Source organism: Pleurodeles waltl, chromosome 4_2 (assembly GCF_031143425.1).
Source record: "Pleurodeles waltl isolate 20211129_DDA chromosome 4_2, aPleWal1.hap1.20221129, whole genome shotgun sequence".
Taxonomy (NCBI): Eukaryota; Metazoa; Chordata; class Amphibia; order Caudata; family Salamandridae; genus Pleurodeles; species Pleurodeles waltl.
Genome location: NC_090443.1, coordinates 341,840,509 through 341,864,428, shown reverse-complemented (window position 1 = coordinate 341,864,428; position 23,920 = coordinate 341,840,509). Strand labels below are relative to the sequence as shown.

The following is a 23,920-nucleotide window of genomic DNA, read 5'->3' as shown; positions in this document are numbered from 1 at the left end:
TGGTTAGTATCCATCCATTCTTTGGAAGCTGCTGTTGTCACGTGACTAGTCCTGCAACAGTGTAGCTTGCCGTTATGAAAGAATATTCTCCAGCTGAGTCCTTTTGCTATTTGAGGTTTGACTGGTCCGGGGACTTCCGGAAAGTTGAGTAGTCTGCTTCTTTGCAGTTGGGGTAATCTCTGTGGCAGTAGCTTTGGGGCATTATTGAACAATAGTGGATAAGGTCAGAAATGGTATTTGTTTCTGTGGGACCTAAAATTTGGCTTCAGACTAAAAAGTGGCAAGTCTGAAAGACTGGGCAAAACTGTCTTTCTTTATTTGCAAGTATCTGTACATGCAAATTAGTGAGATATAGAGATTCTGAGTAAGAGAAAGTGACAATTGTTACTTTTTGTTGAGATAACTTGGCAACAGTGTCATGCATGAAAACGTCATGTTTGGTAGAGGCCATTGGGAGTCTTTCCATGACTCTTATCGAGATGACCTCTAACTCAAAATAGCAACAGAAGTACTTTGTCTAGAAATTCTCCCAATCCAGGAGTACTCTGTGTACTTTTCTGATGCAGAAGAAGAAGGGGGTTGTGCATCAATGGGAGACTGTCGGTGTGATGACTCTGTGCTGTTCCTTTACCTCTTCGCTCTTAGGGGACCCAAAGCAGGACCTGGCCTATGAGCGGCAGTACGAGCAACAGACCTACCAGGTGATCCCAGACGTCATAAAGAACTTCATCAACTACTTTCACAAGACCGTCTCCGAGCTCATCGACCAAAAGGTGTACGAGCTTCAGGCCAGCCGCGTTTCCAGTGACCTCATTGATCAGAAGGTGTATGAGATCCAGGACATCTACGAGAATAGGTACAGTTCATCCTGGTCTGTGCCAGGACTGTGAGTGCAAGGTTTAGGAAGAATTCTTCTGCTCCATACCATGCAAAAAATGGCAGTCAAATGACCTGAAGTCACCAGAAATTATATTTGGGCATTGCTGGAATTGAAAACTAAACGCTTTTAATTTTATTAGAAGAAACATTAGAATCGATCTCAATGCGATCCCATGGGTAATCACTGCATGAATCTAGTACAAGGAGCTAGCCACATCAGTAAAGTAGGTGGCTGTTGTATGCGACTCGTAGCAGGCAATGAGTGATTGTGAGGTGTAATTCCCATCTTGTAAACGTGGCAACAACTCGTTTATAGTCACCATCAGTACAGCAGCACTCAGATATTAAATTGTAATTTTCTAATAACATCATTTAGCCATGGGTTTTGGTCAGTTGCACATGTGCAGAGTTCGGCAGTGGTGAGTGAGGCATTTACAGTGCCTTCCACGGGTAAAATATAGTTGGGCTTGTAATTGGCTCTTTAGTAGCACACTAGGTTTCTGTTTTAACCAACTATTGTTCAGCATCTCAGCATGAGCTATAATACCTATATTCGAACTCCAAGAACAGGTTTGCTGTCACGTTTCTTGATTAGTTGCAGAAGTTGGCGAAAACTTTCCTGGGTTTTTTATTGGAAATGCTTGCAAGAAAGCCTAACAAGTTGGAGGTGTGGAAAAGAGGACAGGGTGTGGGAATGAGGGGCACTTGAATGTCAATTAACCCTCAGTCTCCCAAGGTACCAGCCTCACTCATCATAGTCTGCTGACGTCTTGTAAAACTTTCTCCTGCAGCTGGGCCAAGCTGACAGAGCGGTTCTTCAAAACTTCACCCTGGCCAGAAGCCGAGTCCATCGCTGCACAGGTTGGAAATGGTAAGTTCTAAGTGCACTTCAGTACAAAGAAAAGTCTGGTCATGATGGGGCAAGAAGGTGATGAGGGTTTTTTTGGGGTGGAGGGTGCAGCAACATACAGAAATGATGGTAAAATTAGATTAGACCATGACATTGAGGAGGCTTAGAGTGACTGAGCATTACTGTCTTGCGTTTCTGATCTTGTTCTTTGTCCACACCAGATGCTGTGTTCCTGATCCTGTACAAGGAGCTTTACTTTCGCCACATTTACGCAAAAGTCACTGTAAGTGTAGCTGTGTGTACGGAATGCTGCCCATTTGGTGTGACCTGGGTCTTCCCGGAATAGTCTTCTGCTCAGAGACGATCTAAAATTTCCCAATGCAGACATTTTTTATGTGATAGATCTCGAACTGCTATAAAACATTCTAAATTAGTGGGGGCAGTAGAAAATGTAGTCTGAATGCCTTGAAGGAATACCTTGAATCTATAGCAAGTTAAATGTATGCAGGGCTCGAAAAATCTACTCGACCACTCGCTATGGCAAGTTTTATTTTATGAGGGTGAGCTATTTTTAGATCCTATGTGCCCCTTCTGGCGAGTGGACAAAGAACAGGCGTTCTGTCCAGTCAGAAACTGAATTGGTAATTAAGATGCCTTTAAATCTTATCCTTGCAACATATGCTCTGTGTTGAGAGACAGAGGTCAAAAGTCAGTTTGTTTTCTTGCAATGCAAATACTTTTCCTTGTGACTGCAAGAGTTCCAGGATTTTGTAAGGTGAACTGTCTGACTTATGTGAAATTAAAGGCTGTTGGTATCAGGTGTTTCCTAACACACATTTACATAACTAAGTCAACTTTACAAACATTTCAAAATATATTTCAGTAGCTGTGAAATACAATTTTTTGTGCTTCTGTGTGATGAAAAAAATATTTTAATAGGATGAAAAAAGTCTGAACACTTTACTTGGTGATGTGCAAATGATAAATGTTTTCTGAAACCCAATTTTCACAAATTATTGTTAAAACTATATTTTTATGTATATACATATGTATCATCAGTAAAGCTGCAAGTTAGTGGGACGTTTTTTCTTTTTTTTTTTTTTACATTTCTTGGAAATTGCCTGTCTGTAAATGACAGGGCGCTACCACATCATGCTTTAGTAATATATTTATTAAACGTGAGTGTTTAAATATAACTGAGAAACGCTCCTGCCCTGATGGCAGAACTATTAGTAAACTTAAGAGGCAAGTCATGCATGGATCATGTGCACCCTATATGTGGGCTAGATTTATTATACATGGAGCAAACATTTAGTATATTTAATCAAACAGATGATTTTTTTTTTTTTTACAGCAGAAATGCTGAACTCACATATTTGAAGGTGCACTCATGTGAGAATGAAGAAAAAGGCAACTGTAAAATACAATGTTTGCCTAGGATCACACAATTTGAGACATGTTTCTGGGTCAAGTACATTACAGTTAGGTTGAGTAGAATATTCAGGATACTCGAACTGCAGGTCTTGTTAACATTTTTGTGATTTTTCGAGGCCTGGGGTGGGTATGGAAAGGGCACTCAGCCACGTATACTGGATAGTAACGAGCTGGGGATTGGTAGTGCACAGGTCCTCATTGGCTTTTGTTCACTCTTTTCTCTTAGTGGTGCACTCATTTAGAAAAAATATTGTATTGAAGGGATTGGCTTTTTTTCTCTCTGATCGCATTGCAGCTCGTGCTACCTCTTTCCTGACCTAATGCTTATGGTTCTATCCAGTGAGATACAAGCTTGTTGGGGAAGATTCTCCTTCCTCTTTCCTCTTCTTTCATTTTCTCTGTCCTAGTCCACCCTTTCCACTGCTACCGTAACATTTCAGTTGTTGGGTTTGTCCTTTGGTTGCTCAAAGCTATAACAAGATCCCTTCTATGTCAAATATTTTGGCTTGAACAAAACAGTTTTGCATTATTAGTCTAGAACACTACCACAAGTGACTGTAACATCGCATTGTGCTGTCATTGCTGTGCAGCCACTACTGTCTCTACAGCACAATGCTGGCTATGTCTGATTAAATGTGAGCAAGAGCTTACTAGAATAGTTCTATGTTCTCATTTAGTGCAAGCCAGATCTTGTACGTAAAGATAGTTAGGATTTTCAGGACTGAAAGATTGAGCACTAACTGAACAAAATAATATCAACTCGAATGTGCAGTTCTCACTTCAGACACTTATTATGTGCTAAGGTGCCAGTGCTATGGTGTTTGTGTAGTTTGTGCTTGCCCCTGTTATGCTCTTGTGTCAGGGAAGCTAACTTGAGCATTTTCTTACTTTCCGTCCTAGAGACATAGATTTAACATCGGAGATCACTGTTATGCTATTTAATGGGGCATACAAATGCGTCACTTGGTTGCTGCAGGGTATAACTATTCTTCCCTGGAATCATTCTTAGATTTGCGTCTTCTGCTTGCTTGGAAGGGAGTAGACCTTTTAAGCTATCAGATGGCAGCCATTTTTGTGACGAGTTATAACTGAACTTTTTGGTTTCTCTGGTGGTAATGCTCCTGTCTCTTCTGTTCAGGGAGGACCAACACTGGAGCAGCGCTTCGAGTCCTACTACAACTACTGCAACTTATTCAACTACATCTTAAGTATGTAATTAACATGTTTTGGATTGACTGTGGGGAGCATAGTTTTCATTGCGTGGAGGACAAATTAATGTCTTAATTGTCTCTTTTGCAGATGCTGACGGCCCAGCTCCCCTGGAACTTCCCAACCAGTGGCTGTGGGATATAATTGATGAGTTCATCTACCAGGTAACTGCACCTTTCTTGCAGCACTACAGGGAAAGAATGTTTTTGAATGCTTTATGTACATTATGTATGGCTCCCCTGGTTATCAACAGCACTCACAATATTTGGAAAGAAAGAGAATGTGAGGGAGCAGTTAGGAAGTTGTTAGAAATTGGGTCTCTTGTTGGCAAGGGTATACAGTATGTCCAAATAGGGACCACAGTCCTAGTCAGGAAAGTCAAATACACAACCTGAGTTAACCTGTGATCATATTCTGGTAGCTTGGCACAGAGCAGGCAGGCTCAACTTAGAAGGCAAGTGTAAAGTATTTGTGTAACACCCTTGAAGTAATCACAGTGACGCACCAAATAAGGACTCCATGTGGGTGCATTAAAATAGAGGTTATGTATCTGAATAGATCAAGACCAAAAACGACAAAAAACTAATGCATATGTACTTTAAAAAGATATCACATTAAGCGCACTGTGTATGAGGCTTATTTTAGAGTCTTTACAGTATTGAGTGAGAATGCAAGTGTCCCTCTTGGAGGAGCGCAGAATAGGTTGATCGGGCCACTCAAGAGTGGCTTGGGTGAAGAATACAAGATATTATATCCTCATTATGCAGAGTGTGCAACAGAAGCTTAAAGGCTGCTTGGGCGTATGGGTCTGGGAATACACTGTCGCTGCCATAGTTTGAGGCAAAGTGATCGGGCTGGTGTGAGGGCAAGAAGCAGGGTTACGCCCAACCACCACTCGCTGGTTGGGAAAGACCAGCGTGTATCGCACGTCTCCGTCACTTGGCAACACAGGTGGTGGCCTATATTGAAGTTGCACCCATGTCCTGGTGAGATGGGTGGCAGGTTGTCATGAGGCTGCTTTGAAGTTCTGATGGGGTGAGCGGCAGGCTGCAGTAAAGCTGTACTGAAATCTTGGCTGATTGAGCAGCACACTGCAACATAGACACGCTGAATCCCTGAGCAAAAGGGAGTGGCAGGCTGCAGTGAAGTCGTTCTGAGATATTGGCTAGAAGAGCAGTGGTTTGCAATGAAGCTACGCTGAAGTAAAGTGTTGATTAAGTGAGCGGCAAGGTGCAACAAAGCCACGCTTGAAGTCTTGGATGTCCCAGAGACTTGGTGTAGAGCTGGAGGCAAGTCGGCAAGCCCTTCTGGATTCACTCTGGGGTTGATTGTTGAGTCTTGAGTTGCAGGGCAGAAATCAGCAGGGCAGCTCAGCAAGGCAAGTCACCAGTTCCTTGAAACTATCAGGCACAGCAAAGTGGCGATCCTCTAGCACAGCAGTCTTTACTCCAGCAGAGTTTCCTTGAGTCCAGAAATGTACTGACTTTAGTGGGTCAGAGGCCCAGTACTTCTACTAAAAAAGTTCCTTTTATGTGGAGTATGACTTCAGAAGGTTTCTGTGAAGTGCACAGGTCCCCATTTCAGCTCCGCTCGGCTCCAGACTATCAGTGGGGGTAATCAGCCCCCTTTGTGAGGGTTCTGGCCACTACTTTTTGGGATGTAAATGGGAGCCCTTCCCAACCTCCTCCCTGGGAAGGCCCACCAGTATGCAGATGCAGTTGAGTATCCTGTGTTTGTGGGTGTCTGAAAGGGAATGCCCAAGTGTAGCTGTCTCCTAACCCAGGCCAGACGTATATTGGAGATAGGCTGTGAACCTGCAGGGCAGTGAGAGCAGAGAAATTCCCACTTTCTAAAATAGTAATTATAAATCTGACTTTACCAGTAAAGAGTATTTATCATGACCATTCCAATGATACAGCTACTTCACTCCGATCAGGAATGGCAGCTTAAAAGTATTTTAAGGAATTCGTAATGCTGACCTATGAGAGGGATAGGCCTCACAGTAATGAAACATTACTTTGGGAGTTTTTCATTACCAGGAAATGTAAAACTAGAAAGAACATGGCCTGCCTTTTACTTACACGGCATCCTGCCCTATGGGTTACCTAGGGACTATCTTAGGGGTGACTTCTATGCAAGAGAAGGGGCGTTTAAGGCTTGGCAAGAGGTTTTGAATGCTAAGTGGGGGTGTCAGTGAGACGGTACACACAGACTTTGCAGTGGCAGGCCTGAGGCCTGTTTACAGGCTACCTACGTGGGTGACACAACCAGTGCTGCAGGCCCACTAGTAGCATTTAGTTTACAGGTCCTGGGTATATTGTATACCACTTTACAAGGGACTTACATGTAAATTACATATGCCATGTTTAGATACACCAGTGTGACCATGTTTAGGGGTGAAGTACATGCACTTTAGCAGTGGTATAGTGCCCAGAGTCCTAAGGCCAGGCAGAAGATATAACAACAAAACAGAGGGCAGAAAGCAAAAAGTCTGGGGTAAGACCACCCTAGGGATGCCAGGACTAACAGAAGTACATAGAGCAGGCACATGTATTGCATGGGAGACTTTTGTGGTCATGTTGAAGAATTAAATGGAAACCTGGAGAGGAGAGTATGAAATGCTGTTGATGGAAAAAGGAAGTGCATGCCCAGGAGATGCTGTGATTGAGGTAAATGAAGATAGGAGAAACAGGTAAGACATTGAGAATGGACTGGAGAAAAGCAGGAACTGTGGATGTTTCACTTCGGCACAGGGTACATAGCTTTCCTTTATATGTAGTTCTTTGGCGTTGTACACAAAACTAATAACAGTACAGGTCTCATATTCCAGATGGTTGATTCACAGTTGTCAATTTGAGTCTTACACTTTGTATGCTCTTTCTTCCAGTTTCAGTCTTTCAGCCAGTACCGCTGCAAAACCTCAAAAAAATCAGAGGAGGAGATTGACTTCCTGCGGTCCAACCCCAAGATCTGGAATGTGCACAGTGTCCTAAACGTGTTGCACTCTTTGGTGGACAAGTCTAATATCAACCGCCAGTTGGAGGTCTACACCAGTGGAGGTGAGAAAGCAGCAATGGAATCGTAGTGAAAACACATACTGTCCAGCTGATGGAAATCTTCATAGTATTTGTAGTCTTTTCCTCTTTGAGGTTATCATCATCCTCACTAGACTTAATTGTAACCAGGAAGTATTTCAGGTGCTTGCAATAGCATGCTATTATCTATGTTACTTGACATGTGTTGCTTAGACAAGTTGTTGGCCTCATTTTATGGCACAAAAGACTGCTTGAACCTGTTTACATTACATGGCCACTCAGTGATAATGGACCCAAGTTTTCAGTGAAGTGATAAATCATGGTTGGGCTGCTCCCGTTTCCAATCACTTTGTGATATCTTTTCTCCCATTCAGGGGACCCAGAGAGTGTTGCTGGCGAGTATGGCCGTCATTCCCTGTACAAGATGTTGGGTTACTTCAGCCTTGTGGGACTCCTACGTCTGCATTCTCTGCTTGGAGACTACTACCAGGCAATCAAAGTTCTAGAAAACATTGAGCTTAACAAGAAGGTGAGTTCTCTGAGGCTTACTCTCACTGCCAGTGGGGATGGAACAAAAGAAAATCAGTGCAGTGGGCCGGTTCAGGATAACAGGTTCTATACGGGAAGGGCATATTCTTAGGGAGTGAGGTGACCGCTTCTGAGTAAAGAGACGGCAAATAATAAAGAGGAAAAGGCTGCAAAGTGCTCAAGAGAAATGGGGCCTTCTCAGAGAAGAGAGGCAAATAACTGCTGAGGCAAGTTTGAAGAGAAGCGGGAGATGCTGCATCTACTGAGTGTAAAGGGGGCTAGTGCAGGTGAGGTGGTGGCAATTTGAAAGATGAGGGGTTCAGTGATGTAAGAGGAGGGTGCACATCTTTAGTGGCAACAACAACCAAGCAAGGATGAACTAGTGACAAGGTGGAGCAGGATTATCTGCTAATAGCATGGCAGTGAGAGAGAGAGAGCTATTATCACTCTGTATGGGGCTTGGGGTGTTTGTAAACAGAATGTTGCAGTTCTGCAAAATAACTGATGCAGCTAATTGCTGGTGAGCTCGTGGATGCTTCTTTGTTAAACTTAAACTTTTTGTTTTCCCACAGAGCATGTACTCCCGCGTCCCCGAGTGCCAAGTCACCACATATTACTATGTGGGTTTTGCCTACCTGATGATGCGCCGCTACCAAGATGCCATCCGCATCTTTGCCAACATTCTGCTATACGTGCAACGAACAAAGAGCATGATCCAAAGGAGCACGTACAAGTATGAGATGGTATGAGCCTCTTTAAATTCCCCTTTTGCACCCTGCACATTTTCATCATGCCCTGTGGGTTTGCCACCCTCTTCAATAATGTGTGCTCAGTTACCATTTCTACTCATGCCCCATGGGAATGTGTGATTCAAGATAGTGTGTGCAAGTACAATAAGTACACTAATAGTCTTGTCATTGCACTTTCTCCTTACCTGGCATTATCCATCACCTACATACCTACCCCCACACCCCTTTTTGTGTAAAAAAAGATGGACAGCTGGAATGGGATATGCATATCCATATGTGTTCCTCATACCCCACAGGAGTCCCTTCAAAATCGAATCAATCAGTCAGTATTTGTCTAGTGCAGCTTATCACCCAAGAGGGTATCCAGGCTCTTGCTGCAGGTGTTATTCGAACATCCAAGTTTTCAGCCCTATTTTGGTAGTGGGTCAGCGATGGTGTGGAGGGGGGAGAGCGTTCCAGGTCTTGGCAAGGTGGAGAAGGATCGTTTCTCCCTTGCGACAGCGGTGTATGCATGGTATCTCGGCGAGGTGAACAAAGGCCTGGGCGGGAGGTGATGAAGCCAGTGGTTTAGGTAGGTGGGTCCTAGGTTGTGGAAGGATTTGTAGGGATGGGTTAGGAGCTTGAAAAGAATGACATCTCTTATGGATTGAGAGCCAGAGCCAGTGGAGGTCCTTCAGATACTGGGTGATGTGGGTTCTCTTAGGTAGGTTGAGAATGTGTCTTGGAGATGCATTCTGGACTGTTTGGAGTCACTGTAGGAATTTGGTGAAGGTGTCTGGTTAGATTGCATCGCAGTAGTCTAGTCGGATGGTGATGAGGGTCTGTGTCACTGTCTTCCTTGTGTCAAGGGGGAGCCATTTGAAAATCTTGTGGTGTGTATGGAAACCGGCGGAGAAGACGGCATTGACCTGTCGTTGTGATCTTTAGGCGTTTGGGTGCGTCCGAGTTCTGATGGCCACCAGGAGTCGTTCCAGAGGTTTGAGTGTCTGCTGAAGATCAGCACCTCTGTTTTGTCTGTTGAGCTTCAGGATGTTGTCCCTCATCCAGACGGAAGCACTTTTCATACAGTTGTGAAAGCTTATCTTCGTTCGTGTGGGGTCTTTTGACAGCGAGAGAATGAGCTGCATGTCACCAGCGTAGGAGATGATGTGCGTTCTCACTGTCTGCTAGTGGTGTCATGTAAATGTTGAAGAGGGTTGGGCTGAGTGAGGAGCCTTGGGGGACGCCGAAGATGGTGTGCTTGGCTTGCGAAGTGAAAAGGGGGAGGTGGACACTGGGTCTCGTGAAGAAGGATGCCATCTACCTGAGCGCATTGTGAATGATCCCAGTCTGGCATAGGCAGGCAAAGAGTGCGTGGTGGACAGTGTCGAAGACAGCGGAGTGGTCAAGTATTATCAGGGCAGTTATTGCCTCCCCCACGCCCTCCCAACCCCACTGTCGAGTAGAGTGCGGATGTCGTCCGTTGCGGTAATTAGAGCTGTCTCAGTGCTGTGCTTGGCTCTGAAACCTGATTGGCACTGGTCGAAAAGGTTTTCTCTCTCCAGGTGCTCGGTGAGTTGGAGGTTGATGGCCTTCCCCAGGACTTTGGCATGGAACGGTAGCAGGGAGAGGGGCAGTAGTTTTGCAGCTCACTGGGGTCTTCAGAGGGTTTCTTGAGACGGAGTCTAATCTCTTTGTGTTTCCAGGATTCTGTGAAAGTGACTGTGGTGCGCAAGGTGTTGAGGATGGTGGTGAGCTGGTGTCTGATCTCTTCTCTTCCAAGGTTGAAAATTCTGTGGGGGCAGGTGTCGGTGGGTGCCCCCGAGTGGATGGAGCTCATGATAATGGCCGTGGTTGGTGCGTTGAGCTGTTCCCATACAGTGAGCGGGTGGTGGTGGATGAGATGCTGGGGGTTGAAGTTTCTGTAGATGATCTCTATCTTGTTGTGGAAGTGGTCGGTGAGGGCCTTGCAGAGTTCCTGTGGGGTGAGGTGGAGTTTTCAACAGCTGATGGGCAGGCAAACACTCTGACGATGGTGAAGAGCTGTTTGGTCCAGTTGGTGCTGGTTTCAATCCGGCGGTCCAGCGCAACTTTTTTGGCGGTTGTGATCTGGGGGTGGTAGTCATTGAGGGCTGATTTGAAGGTGACTTGGTTTCTGTAGTTGTTTGCGTTTTGCCTCACTAAGTTCCGAGGTGTACCAGCTGCCTTGTTCGGTGGTTTCCCGATCGGCTGCTCCCATCGTTAAAGTTCTGTAAGCCTTATCCACGTTGGTGGTAACATTGGGTTGTGAGGTGTTGAGTCGGTCCAGTGCTGGTGAGTGACCTAGGTTCAGTTGTGGGAGGGGTGGGGGTTGTGGTGACTCGGGATGGTGTGATAGGGCCAGCGAGGGTGAAGTGTATGATGGGGTGGTCTGACGAGGTGAGCTCTAAGGTGTGGCTGTGGCTGACTCTTTTGCTGGACATTAATATAGTGTCTAATTTATTTAAATTATTTTTGGCTATTTTTCATTTTGAGTTGAATGAAGAATCATGATTTTTTTTCTTTTTTCGGTTAGTTTTTTCTTTCTCTTGAAAGTAATTAGCCAAGGATGTAAATAATTTTGTGTTTTGGGATTTGAGCTGCAGTTTGTATCCAGGGGATTGTCTCGGACTGTTGGCAACAGGTCCATATGATGGCTAGTCTTTTGGTCAATGCCAATATCACCCTTGTACTAAACTGAGCATAAGGGCTGGAGGAATCTGAAAAAATGTCTTTCTGATGTAAAGCATTGTGGTTACTGTCCCTTCTTTCAGTCACTCACATATCAACCATCTTATTCAAACACAGATAGACAAAGATCTAACAAAATATAACCAACCCTGCTTATGTGGCTCATCTCACTAATATGCTTGCCTTGTTTATCTCAAAGGGGGGGGATTGTTACAGGTTATAACGCCCATAGCTATAAATAATGTGGTCATTTGAATCTCTGGGGGAGACAATTTTTTAATCGAGGCTTCAGATACCCCAGTTGTCGCCTCCCACCATGATTGAGTCCATGTCACTAGCAAGTGTTTTGTATGGGACGTTGAAATCACGAGCTACAATTTTCCCATCATAATACCTCTGCGTGGTTTGAATTGCCTTATTGTTGGAGATTGTATGCTCCCCTTGGTGGATCAGTTATAGATATTATAGATGTCCATTGTGGCGCTCGAGGTGCTTTATTGGTTACAACAATAATATCTGACAATGGTATGTTTAGCACTTTGATCTTGCAATTGAGAGTAAGTTTTGTGGATTTTTGTGCAGGACACTTGGCCCCTGCTCTTGCTGGGGTTACATTTGGCATACAATGACTTCAACTCTACTATACTGTCAGTCAACTGAAGTTAGTCCTGAATCCCTTTCATTGTATGTGCAACCGATGCAGTGTTATAGATCAAGGCTATGCAGTGTTATAGAACAAGGCTCTCTCTCAGAAGCCTTGTGTTTAAATTGGATTGCCGAATTTGCAATTGACGAAACACCCACCAACAAGACTATCTACTCATTCCATTGGCTTCAGCCTTAGTTCTGTGTAGTCAAACTGTTTGCTGTTCGGTGAGAAGGAAAAATGTCTTGCCTGTAATGATATCGCATATCAACAAGTGGCATTGTCAAACCAGTCTTTTCCAGTGGATTGTTTTATATATTAGGCTTTCCTTGTCCTCTCTGATCTGCGGTTCTCGTCTTGGTATATTTACCATGTAAACAACACAACCATATGTGGTTTCCTGTGAAGGCCTCTTTGATCTTTATATCTCTAAATCTTTATATGACTGTGATACCTCCCTCCCAAGAATCCTACCCTGTGTCATCTCGAGGCTCTGGTTATTCGAGTTTTGTACCATAGAGATTGATAAGATTTTGGGGGAAACAAACCTTGTGTAAGCGTGTCATTCATGCTTAGCTTGTTATCGCAATGCAGCGGTTCCCCTAAATGCAGGGGTGGTTTCTTGACATTGTGCTGAGTTAATTGTTTACTAATGAGTACCTCTTCCACTGTCCCTGAATGTCTTAGCTGATCCTCAGCCACACCACAGGGGAAATTTTTCTCTGTTCATTATTCCCTGCTCGGGACATCCTTCAGTGCCCTTTGATTCCCTTACCATATTCAGAAGCTCAGTGTAAAGAAATGGCTCCCTGTTGCAGTTACCCCCCACTTTTTGCCTGATACTGATGCTGACTTGACTGAGAAGTGTGCTGGGACCCTGCTAACCAGGCCCCAGCACCAGTTTTCTTTCACCTAAAATGTACCATTGTTTCCACAATTGGCACAACCCTGGCACCTAGGTAAGTCCCTTGTAACTGGTACCCCTGGTACCAAGGGCCCTGATGCCAGGGAAGGTCTCCAAGGGCTGCAGCATGTTTTATGCCACCCTAGGGACCCCTCACTCAGCACAGACACACTGCTTGCCAGCTTGTGTGTGCTGGTGGGGAGAAAATGACTAAGTCGACATGGCACTCCCCTCAGGGTGCCATGCCAACCTCCCACTGCCTGTGGCATAGCTAAGTCACCCCTCTAGTAGGCCTTACAGCCCTAAGGCAGGGTGCACTATACCACAGGTGAGGGCATATGTGCATGAGCACTATGCCCCTACAGTGTCTAAGCAAAACCTTAGACATTGTAAGTGCAGGGTAGCCATAAGAGTATATGGGCTGGGAGTCTGTCAAAAACGAACTCCACAGCTCCATAATGGCTACACTGAATACTGGGAAGTTTAGTATCAAACTTCTCAGAATAATAAACCCACACTGATGCCAGTGTTGGATTTATTAAAAAATGCACACAGAGGGCATCTTAGAGATACCCCCTGTATTTTACCCAATTGTTCAGTGCAGGACTGACTGGTCTCTGCCAGCAAGCTGCTGAGAGATGAGTTTCTGACCCCATGCGGTGAGAGCCTTTGTGCTCTCTGAGGACAGAAACAAAGCCTGCTCTGGGTGGAGGTGCTTCACACCTCCCCCCTGCAGGAACTGTAACACCTAGCAGTGAGCTTCAAAGGCTCAAGCTTCGTGTTACAATGCCCCAGGGCACTCCAGCTAGTGGAGAGGCCCGCCTCCTGGACCCAGCCCCCACTTTTGGCGGCAAGTCCAGGAGAGATAATGAGAAAAACAAGGAGGAGTCACTGGCCAGTCAGGACAGCCCCTAAGGTGTCCTGAGCTGAGGTGACTCTGATTTTTAGAAATCCTCCATCTTGTAGAAGGAGGATTCCCCCAATAGGGATAGGATTGTGACCCCCTCCCCTTGGGAGGAGGCACAAAGAGGGTGTACCCACCCTCAGGGCTAGTAGCCATTGGCTACTAACCCCCCAGACGTAAACACGCCCTTAAATTTAGTATTTAAGGGCTCCCCTGAACCTAAGAATTTAGATTCCTGAAACTACAAGAAGAGGACTGCTGAGCTGAAAAACCCCTGCAGAGGAAGAACAGAAGACACCAACTGCTTTGGCCCCAGACTCACCGGCCTGTCTCCTGCCTTCCAAAGAAACCTGCTCCAGCGATGCTTTCCAAGGGACCAGCGACCTCTGAATCCTCTGAGGACTGCCCTGCTTCGAGAAAGACAAGAAACTCCCGAGGACAGCGGCCCTGCTCCAAAAGAACTGCAACTTTGTTTCAAGTAGCAGATTTAAAGACCCCTGCAACTCCCCGCAAGAAGCGTGAGACTTGCAACACTGCACCCGGCGACCCCGACTCGACTGGTGGAGAACCAACACCTCAGGGAGGACCCTCCGGCGACTCCAAGACTGTGAGTAACCAAAGTTGTCCCCCCTGAGCCCCCACAGTGACGCCTGCAGAGGGAATCCCAAGGCTCCCCCTGACCGTGACTGCCTGAACTCCATTTCCCGACGGCTGGAAAAGACCCTGCACCCGCAGCCCCCAGCACCTAAAGGAACGGAACTCCTGTGCAGGAGTGACCCCCAGGAAGCCCTCTCCCTTGCCCAGGTGGTGGCTACCCCGAGGAGCCCCCCCCCTTGCCTGCCTGCAACGCTGAAGAGATCCCTTGATCTCTCATAGGAAACCATTGGAAACCCGACGCGTGTTTGCACACTGCACCCGGCCGCCCCCGCGCTGCTGAGGGTGTACTTTTTGTGCTGACCTGTGTCCCCCCGGTGCCCTACAAAACCCCCCTGGTCTGCCCTCCGAAGACGCGGGTACTTACCTGCTGGCAGACTGGAACCGGGGCACCCCCTTCTCTCCATTGAAGCCTATGTGTTTTGGGCACCTCTTTGACCTTTGCACCTGACCGGCCCTGAGCTGCTGGTGTGATAACTTTGGGGTTACTCTGAACCCCCAACGGTGGGCTACCTTGGACCCAAAACTGAAACCTGTAAGTGACTTACTTACCTGTTAAAACTAACATTACTTTACCTCCCCCAGGAACTGTGAAAATTGCAGTGTGTCCACTTTTAAAACAGCTTATTGTGTTTTATGTAAAAAGTATACATGCTAATGTAATGATTCAAAGTTCCTAAAGTACTTACCTGCAATACCTTTCAAATGAGATATTACATGTAGAATTTGAACCTGTGGTTCTTAAAATAAACTAAGAAAATATATTTTTCTATAACAAAACCTATTGGCTGGATTTGTCTCTGAGTGTGTGTTCCTCATTTATTGCCTGTGTGTATGTACAACAAATGCTTAACACTACTCCTTTGATAAGCCTACTGCTCGACCACACTACCACAAAATAGAGCATTAGTATTATCTCTTTTTGCCACTATCTTACCTCTAAGGGGAACCCTTGGACTCTGTGCATGCTATTCCTTACTTTGAAATAGCACATACAGAGCCAACTTCCTACACTCGGCAACCGCAGATGTCAACGCTACTGTAGGAGGCTGGCCTGGCTTTACACTCTGTACCAGGTCCAGTTATCCCTTATTAGTGTAGAAGAGGTGTTTCTAGCAGCTTAGGCTGATAGAAGGTAGCTATAGCAGAGCAGCTTAGGCTGAACTAGGAGACATGCAAACCTCCTACTATACCACTGGTGTCATATGCACAATATCATAAGAAAACACAATACACAGATATACTAAGAATAGAGGTACTTTATTTTTATGACAATATGCCAAAAGCATCTCAGTGAGTACCCTCAGTATGAGGATGCCAAATATACACAAGATATATGCACACAATACCAAAAATATGCAGTAATAGCAAAAGGAAGTAATGCAAGCAGTGTAAAGTTACAATAGATTGCAATAGGAGCACATAGGTATAGGGGCAACACAAACCATATACTCCAAAAGTGGAATGCGAACCACGAATGGACCCCAAACCTATGTGAGCTTGTAGAGGGTCGCTGGGACTGTAAGAAAACAGTGAGGGTTAGAAAAATAGCCCACCCCAAGACCCTGTAAGGTAGGTGTAAAGTGCACCTACAACCCCCAGAGAGCACAGAAGTCGTGATAGGGGGATTCTGCAAGGAAAACCAACACCAGCAAAGCAACAACAGTGGATTTCCGGACCTGAGTACCTGTGAAACAAGGGGACCAAGTCCAAAAGTCGCGACAGTGTCGAGAGTGGGCAGATGCCCAGGAAAGCCAGCTGAGGGTGCAAAGGAGCTGCCACCGGATGGAAGAAGCTTGGTGTTTTGCAAGAACGAAGAGGACTAGGAACTTCCCCTTTGGAGGATGGATGTCCCACGTCGAAGAAGCTTGCAGAGATGTTCCCACGCAGAAAGACCGCAAACAAGCCTTGCTAGCTGCAAGGGTCGCGGTTAGGGTTTTTGGATGCTGCTGTGGCCCAGGAGGGACCAGGATGTCGCCACTTGGATGAGGAGACAGAGGGGGCGCCCAGCAAGTCCGGGAGCCCTCACAGAAGCAGGCAGCACCCGCAGAAGTACCAGAACAGGCACTTAGAAGAGGAGTGAACCGGAGTCCACCCGAAGTCAGAAAAGGGAGTCCCACGACGCCGGAGGACAACTCAGAAGGTTGTGCACTGCAGGTTAGAGTGTCGGGGACCCAGGCTTGGCTGTGCACAAAAGAAATCCTGGAAGAGTGCACAGGAGCCGGAGCAGCTGCAAATCACGCGGTACCCAGCAATGCAGTCTAGCGTGGGGAGGCAAGGACTTACCGCCACCAAACTTAGACTGAAGAGTCACTGGACTGTGGGAGTCACTTGGACAGAGTTGCTGAGTTCCAGGGACCACGCTCGTCGTGCTGAGAGAGGACCCAGAGGACCGGTGATGCAGTCTTTTGTTGCCTGCGGTTGCAGGGGGAAGATTCCTTCGACCCACGGGAGATTTCTTCAGAGCTCCTGGTGCAAGAAGGAGGCAGGCTACCCCCAGAGCATGCACCACCAGGAAACAGTTGAGAAATCCGGCAGGATGAAGCGATAGAAGGTTGCAGTAGTCGTCTGTGCTACTTTGTTGCGGTTTTGCAGGCGTCCTGAGCAGTGAGCGGTCGATCCTTTGGCAGAAGGTGAAGAGGGAGATGCAGAGGAACTCTGGTGAGCTCTTGCATTCGGTATCTGAAGAATTCCCCAAAGCAAAGACCCTAAATAGCCAGAATAGGAGGTTTGGCTACCTAGGAAGGAGGATAGGCTAGTAAGAAAGGTAAGAGCATATCAGAAGGAGTCTCTGACGTCACCTGCTGGCCCTGGCCACTCGGAGCAGTCCAGTGTGCCAGCACACCTCTGAATCCAAGATGGCAGAGGTCTGGGGCACACTGGAGGAGCTCTGGGCACCTCCCCTGGGAGATGCAGGTCAGGGGAGTGGTCACTCCCTTTTCCTTTGTCCAGTTTCGCGCCAGAGCAGGGCTGGGGGATCCCTAAACCGGTGTAGACTGGCTTATGCAGAGATGGGCAGCATCTGTGCCCATCAAAGCATTTCCAGAGGCTGGGGGAGGCTACTCCTCCCCAGCCTTCACACCTATTTCCAAAGGGAGAGGGTGTCACACCCTCTCTCAGAGGAAATCCTTTGTTCTGCCTTCCTGGGCCAGGGCTGCCTGGACCCCAGGGGGGCAGAAACCTGTCTGAGGGGTTGGCAGCAGCTGCAGTGCAAACCCTGAAAAGGCAGTTTGGCAGTACCCGGGTTCTGTGCTAGAGACCCGGGGGATCATGGAATTGTCTCCCCAATGCCAGAATGGCATTGGGGTGACAATTCCATGATCTTAGACATGTTACATGGCCATGTTCGGAGTTACCATTGTGACGCTATACATAGGTAGTGACCTATGTATAGTGCACGCGTGTAATGGTGTCCCCGCACTCACAAAGTCCGGGGAATTTGCCCTGAACGATGTGGGGGCACCTTGGCTACTGCCAGGGTGCCCACACACTAAGTATACCTTTGCACCCAACCTTCACCAGGTGAAGGTTAGACATATAGGGGACTTATAAGTTACTTAAGTGCAGTGGTAAATGGCTGTGAAATAATGTGGACGTTATTTCACTCAGGCTGCACTGGCAGGCCTGTGTAAGAATTATCAGATCTCCCTATGGGTGTCAAAAGAAATGCTGCAGCCCATAGGGATCTCCTGAAACCTCAATACCCTGGGTACCTCAGTACCATATACTAGGGAATTATATGGGTGTACCAGTATGCCAATGTGTAAGGAAATGCCTCCTTGGCATGGTTACCCCCTGACTTTTTGCCTTTGCTGATGCTAAGTTTTGATATGAAAGTGTGCTGAGGCCTGCTAACCAGGCCCCAGCACCAGTGTTCTTTCCCTAACCTGTACTTTTGTTTCCACAATTGGCACACCGTGGCATCCAGGTGAGTCCCTTGTAACTGGGGCCCCTGGTACCAAGGGCCCTGATGCCAGGGAAGGTCTCTAAGGGCTGCAGCATGTCTTATGCCACCCTGGGGACCCCTCACTCAGCACAGACACACTGCTTGCCAGCTTGTATGTGCTAGTGGGGATAAAAAGACTAAATCGACATGGCACTCCCCTCAGGGTGCCATGCCAACCTCACACTGCCTATGCAGTATAGATAAGTCACCCCTCTAGCAGGCCTTACAGCCCTAAGGCAGGGTGCACTATACCATAGGTGAGGGCATAAGTGCATGAGCACTGTGCCCCTACAGTGTCTAAGCAAAACCTTAGAAATTGTAAGTGCAGGGTAGCCATAAGAGTATATGGTCTGGGAGTCTGTCATGCACGAACTTCACAGCACCATAATGGCTACACTGAAAACTGTGAAGTTTGGTATCAAACTTCTCAGCACAATAAATGCACACTGATGCCAGTGTACATTTTATTGTAACATACACCCCAGAGGGCACCTTAGAGGTGCCCCCTGAAACCTTAACCGACTATCCGTGTAGGCTGACTAGTTTTAGCAGCCTGCCACACACCAGACATGTTGCTGGCCACATGGGGAGAGTGCCTTTGTCACTCTGTGGCTAGTAACAAAGCCTGTACTGGGTGGAGGTGCTTCTCGCCTCCCCCTGCAGGAACTGTAACACCAGGCGGTGAGTCTCAAAGGCTCACCCCCTTTGTTACAGCACCCCAGGGCACTCCAGCTAGTGGAGTTGCCCGCCCCCTCCGGCCACGGCCCCACTTTTGGCGGCAAGGCCGGAGGAGATAATGAGAAAAACAAGGAGGAGTCACTGGCCAATCAGGACAGCCCCTAAGGTGTCCTGAGCTGAGGTGACTCTGACTTTTAGAAATCCTCCATCTTGCAGGTGGAGGATTCCCCCAATAGGGAAAGGAATGTGCCCCCTCCCCTCAGGGAGGAGGCACAAAGAGAGTGTAGCCACCCTCAGGGCTAGTAGCCATTGGCTACTAACCCCCCAGACCTAAACACACCCCTTCTGCTAGATGTCGAAGTGTCTGCTAGAAGACAGAGTCCAGGTCCTTAGAAGGTGACCCCACGCCCATTGGGCCCATGACCAAAGTCAGAGTGGATCCGGGTCCCACAAATATTTTCTTAACTCCAAGGAAACTGCTGAAATTGATGTAACTGGAAGACCAGTAGCGAGTGGAACGGCACTGGACTTCGCTGGTGTATTGTGGGAGATCGAGGCCAGAGACAAGCCCTGACAGTTGTGGGCCGAAGGGTGGCCCCAGGAAGATTCTCAGCATCAGGACCACTTCTTTTCTGGACCATGATAAAGGGGAAAGGGCACTGAGTACTCTGAGACTGCTGGACCCCACAGGTAACTAGTCCACTGGGCCGAAGTGGTACCCATGGCTGGCTCCCAACCTGTTGTGGCTAGGCCAATGCAGTTCTATTTTTTTGTTACTTTGAAAAATCACATCTACAGTTTCCCTCAACAGATTTGTTGTTTTAGTACCTTGTCAAAGATTAAAAATATAGTCTATTTGTATAATTGGTGTTGGATATGTATTGGTTTGAGTCTATTAGTTACTGTCTGTTTTCTTACTACAAATGATTTAAGTTTGTTCCTTTGATTACGCCTGACTGTTCTACACATGGCTACCCATGACTGAGCTAGGGGTTTTCATAAAGAACCTAACTGGACCTGTAAGAAGTTGGCTCTGTATGCACTATTTCAAAGTAAGGAATAGTATGCACAGAGTCCAAGGGTTCCCCTTTGAGGTAAGATAGTGGCAAAAAGAGATAATACTAATGCTCTATTTTGTGGTAGTGTGGTCGAGCAGTAGGCTTATCAAAGGAGTAGTGTTAAGCATTTGTTGTACACACACAGGCAATAAATGAGGAACACACACTCAGAGACAATTCCAGGCCAATAGGTTTTTGTATAGAAAAATATATTTTCTTAGTTTATTTTAAGAACCACAGGTTCAAATTTTACATGTAATACTTCAAATGAAAGGTATTGCAGGTAGGTACTTTAGGAACTTTGAACAATCAAAATAGCATACACAGTTTTCATATAAATCACATATAGCTATTTCAAAACTAAAACTAGACACTTAGTGCAATTTTCAAAGTTCCTAGGGGGAGTAAGAGTTTTAGTTTTTGCAGGTAAGTAAACCACCTACGGGGTTCAAGTTTGGGTCCAAGGTAGCCCACCGTTGGGGGTTCAGAGCAACCCCAAAGTTACCACACCAGCAGCTCAGGGCCGGTCAGGTGCAGAGGTCAAAGTGGTGCCCAAAACGCATAGGCTTCAATGGAGAAGGGGGGTGCCCCGGTTCCAGTCTGCCAGCAGGTAAGTACCCGCGTCTTCGGAGGGCAGACCAGGGGGGTTTTGTAGGGCACCGGGGGGGACACAAGTCAGCACAGAAAGTACACCCTCAGCAGCACGGGGGCGGCAGTGTGCAAACAAGCATCGTGTTAGCAATAGAAATCAATGGGAGACCAAGGGGTCTCTTCAGCGATGCAGGCAAGGGGGGGGGGCTCCTCTGGGTAGCCACCACCTGGGCAAGGGAGGGCCTCCTGGGGGTCACTCCTGCACTGGAGTTCGGATCCTTCAGGTCCTGGGGGCTGCGGGTGCAGAGTCTTTTCCAGGCGTCGGTATCTGAGGAACAGGCAGTCACGGTCAGGGGGAGCCTCGGGATTCCCTCTGCAGGCGTCGCTGTGGGGGTTCAGGGGGGGCAACTCTGGCTACTCACGGTCTCGTAGTCGCCAGGGAGTCCTCCCTGAAGTGTTTATTCTCCACAAGTCGAGCCGGGGGCGTTGAGTGCAGAGTAGCAAGTCTCACGCTTCCGGCGGGAAACGCAAGTTGGTTTAAAGTTGCTCCTTTGAAACAAAGTTGCAGTCTTGGGTGAACAGAGCCGCTGTCCTCGGGAGTTCTTGGTCCTTCTAGAGCAGGGCAGTCCTCTGAGGATTCGGAGGTCGCTGGTCCCTAGGGAAAGCGTCGCTGGAGCAGTGTCTTCAGAAGGGGGGGGGAAGACAGGCCGGTAGAGCTGGGGCCAAAGCAGTTGGTGTCTCCGTCTTCTCTGCAGGGTTTTTCAGCTCAGCAGTCCTCTTCTTAGGTTGCAGGAATCTGAGTTCCTAGGTTCTGGAGAGCCCCTAAATACAGAATTTAGGGGTGTGTTTAGGTCTGGGAGGGCAGTAGCCAATGGCTACTAGGCCTGAGGGTGGCTACACCCTCTTTGTGCCTCCTCCCAAGGGGAGGGGGTCACATTCCTATCCCTATTGGGGGAATCCTCCATCTGCAAGATGGAGGATTTCTAAAAGTCAGTCACCTCAGCTCAGGTTGCCTTAGGGGCTGTCCTGACTGGCCAGTGATTCCTCCTTGTTTTTCTCATTATCTCCTCCGGCCTTGCCGCCAAAAGTGGGGCCGTGGCCGGAGGGGGCAGGCAACTCCACTAGCTGGAATGCCCTAGGGTGCTGTAACAAAGGGGGTGAGCTTTTGAGGCTCACCGCCAGGTGTTACAGTTCCTGCAGGGGGGGGTGATAAGCATCTCCACCCAGTACAGGCTTTGTTACTAGCCACAGTGAGACAAAGGCACTCTCCCCATGTGGCCAGCAACATATCTCGAGTGTGGCAGGCTGCTAAAACCAGTCAGCCTACACGGGTAGTTGGTTAAGGTTTCAGGGGGCATTATGGTGCTGTGGTGCTGTGGAGTTTGTGCATGACAGACTCCCAGACCATATACTCTTATGGCTACCCTGCACTTACAATGTTTAAGGTTTTGCTTAGACACTGTAGGGGCACAGTGCTCATGCACTTGTGCCCTCACCTATGGTATAGTGCACCCTGCCTTAGGGCTGTAAGAGGGGTGACTTATCTATACTGCATAGGCAGTGTGAGGTTGGCATGGCACCCTGAGGGGAGTGCCATGTCGACTTACTTGTTTTGTCCTCACCAGCACACACAAGCTGGCAAGCAGTGTGTCTGTGCTGAGTGAGGGGTCCCCAGGGTGGCATAAGATATGCTGCAGCCCTTAGAGACCTTCCCTGGCATCAGGGCCCTTGGTACCAGGGGTACCAGTTACAAGGGACTTACCTGGATGCCAGGGTGTGCCAATTGTGAAAACAAAGGTACAGGTTAGGGAAAGAACACTGGTGCTGGGGCCTGGTTAGCAGGCCTCAGCACACTTTCAAATCAAAACTTAGCATCAGCAAAGGCAAAAAGTCAGGGGGTAACCATGCCAAGGAGGCATTTCTTTACAGGACCTAATAGAGGTTGTAACATTATTACATAGTAAGGTCTCACAACCACCCCACACAATAATACACTTCCCCACACTCAGTAAATAGAAAAACTGCTTGTATTTCATTTTGTAGTTGTGCATACATATGCTGTGTAGTCCTTCAAAATGCTATGGCTGCTACGTCATAGTGCCTTTTCTGTTTGTTTGTTTTCTTTAGCCATGATCAACTGCATTAGGATGGTATGCTGCATGGCTAAAAAAACTGTTGGCAAAGCCAAATGTTCCCAAAGACTGGACCTATTGACTTTGCCAAGACTTGTTCTTCGCTGTCTTTTTCTTCATTTTTGCCGCCCCACCTTTGGAGTTTATGTCCAATTTCACTCCTTTTCGTCTGCTGGGAAAGATATATTGATTTCCAGCTTCTTCTATACCATATGCCGGTAAAATTCCACCTGAATGCGACAAAGCAGAAGGTCTTCACAATTTTTTTAAATCATTTTTATTGATTCTTCTGTATTCTAACAATCAGTTTTACATACTGCTCAGCTTGAGGAACACGCTTTTTTGCATCGAGTTGCTTACATATGTCCCTATTTATATTTCTCGCTCCAGCTCTTGTGTAAACATATTGTAAACATCTTTAATCAAACCTGCAGACAGAGAAAATAATTGTGTTGTTGCAGAAATGTTCATATTCGAGGGTGAATTGCTTTCTTGTTTGTTTTCACTTCATTTGTTTAGAAGCAGGACAGAGACTCACGAGGTTCCCTTAATCCTCGCAGGGTTGTCCATATGTTACCTTAATTGTTGTGTTTTTTCACGTCTGGTATGTACCATTATTATTATCTTGGTGAGTAACCAGATATCTTCCTTCTGTATTTGATTAGTTCTCCTTGGTTTTACAGACATTTTGTCACTTTTGGCATTTTCTTCTAAGAAATAATGTAAAGGGTCGTCCCATTGTGTTGCAGTGGTGTATTTAATCAGTCCCCCTATTTTGTTTTCATGCTTTAACTTTCTGCCTTCACCCAATGTGAGACAACTTGTACTCATTTGATCGCTTTCCAGATTACTGTGCAGTCACACACCCTTCTTGCTTCAGTCACAAGGATCCATTGAGGGTGTATGGTTTGCATGATTTTACCTTATGATAGCAATAAAACATTAAAACATACCTTTCAAACAAATACTTACTTCAAAATACCTTGAAGTTGACGGAAAAACTTTCTTATTTCCACAGTTGCTTAGGGAGCCGTG

The 23,920-nt window shown here is 46.9% G+C and overlaps 1 protein-coding gene across 1 annotated transcript in view; it reads left to right on the top strand.

The window, feature by feature from the left end:
- EIF3L (eukaryotic translation initiation factor 3 subunit L) overlaps positions 1–23,920 on the top strand; it is a 75,153-nt gene that overhangs the window by 5,986 nt on the left and 45,247 nt on the right. The window contains exons 3-10 of the mRNA XM_069231401.1: positions 646–856; positions 1,671–1,750; positions 1,951–2,012; positions 4,302–4,371; positions 4,463–4,536; positions 7,260–7,431; positions 7,782–7,936; positions 8,508–8,678. Of these exons, the coding sequence (XP_069087502.1) occupies positions 646–856; positions 1,671–1,750; positions 1,951–2,012; positions 4,302–4,371; positions 4,463–4,536; positions 7,260–7,431; positions 7,782–7,936; positions 8,508–8,678 (995 nt within the window). The remainder of the gene's footprint in view (positions 1–645; positions 857–1,670; positions 1,751–1,950; positions 2,013–4,301; positions 4,372–4,462; positions 4,537–7,259; positions 7,432–7,781; positions 7,937–8,507; positions 8,679–23,920) is intronic.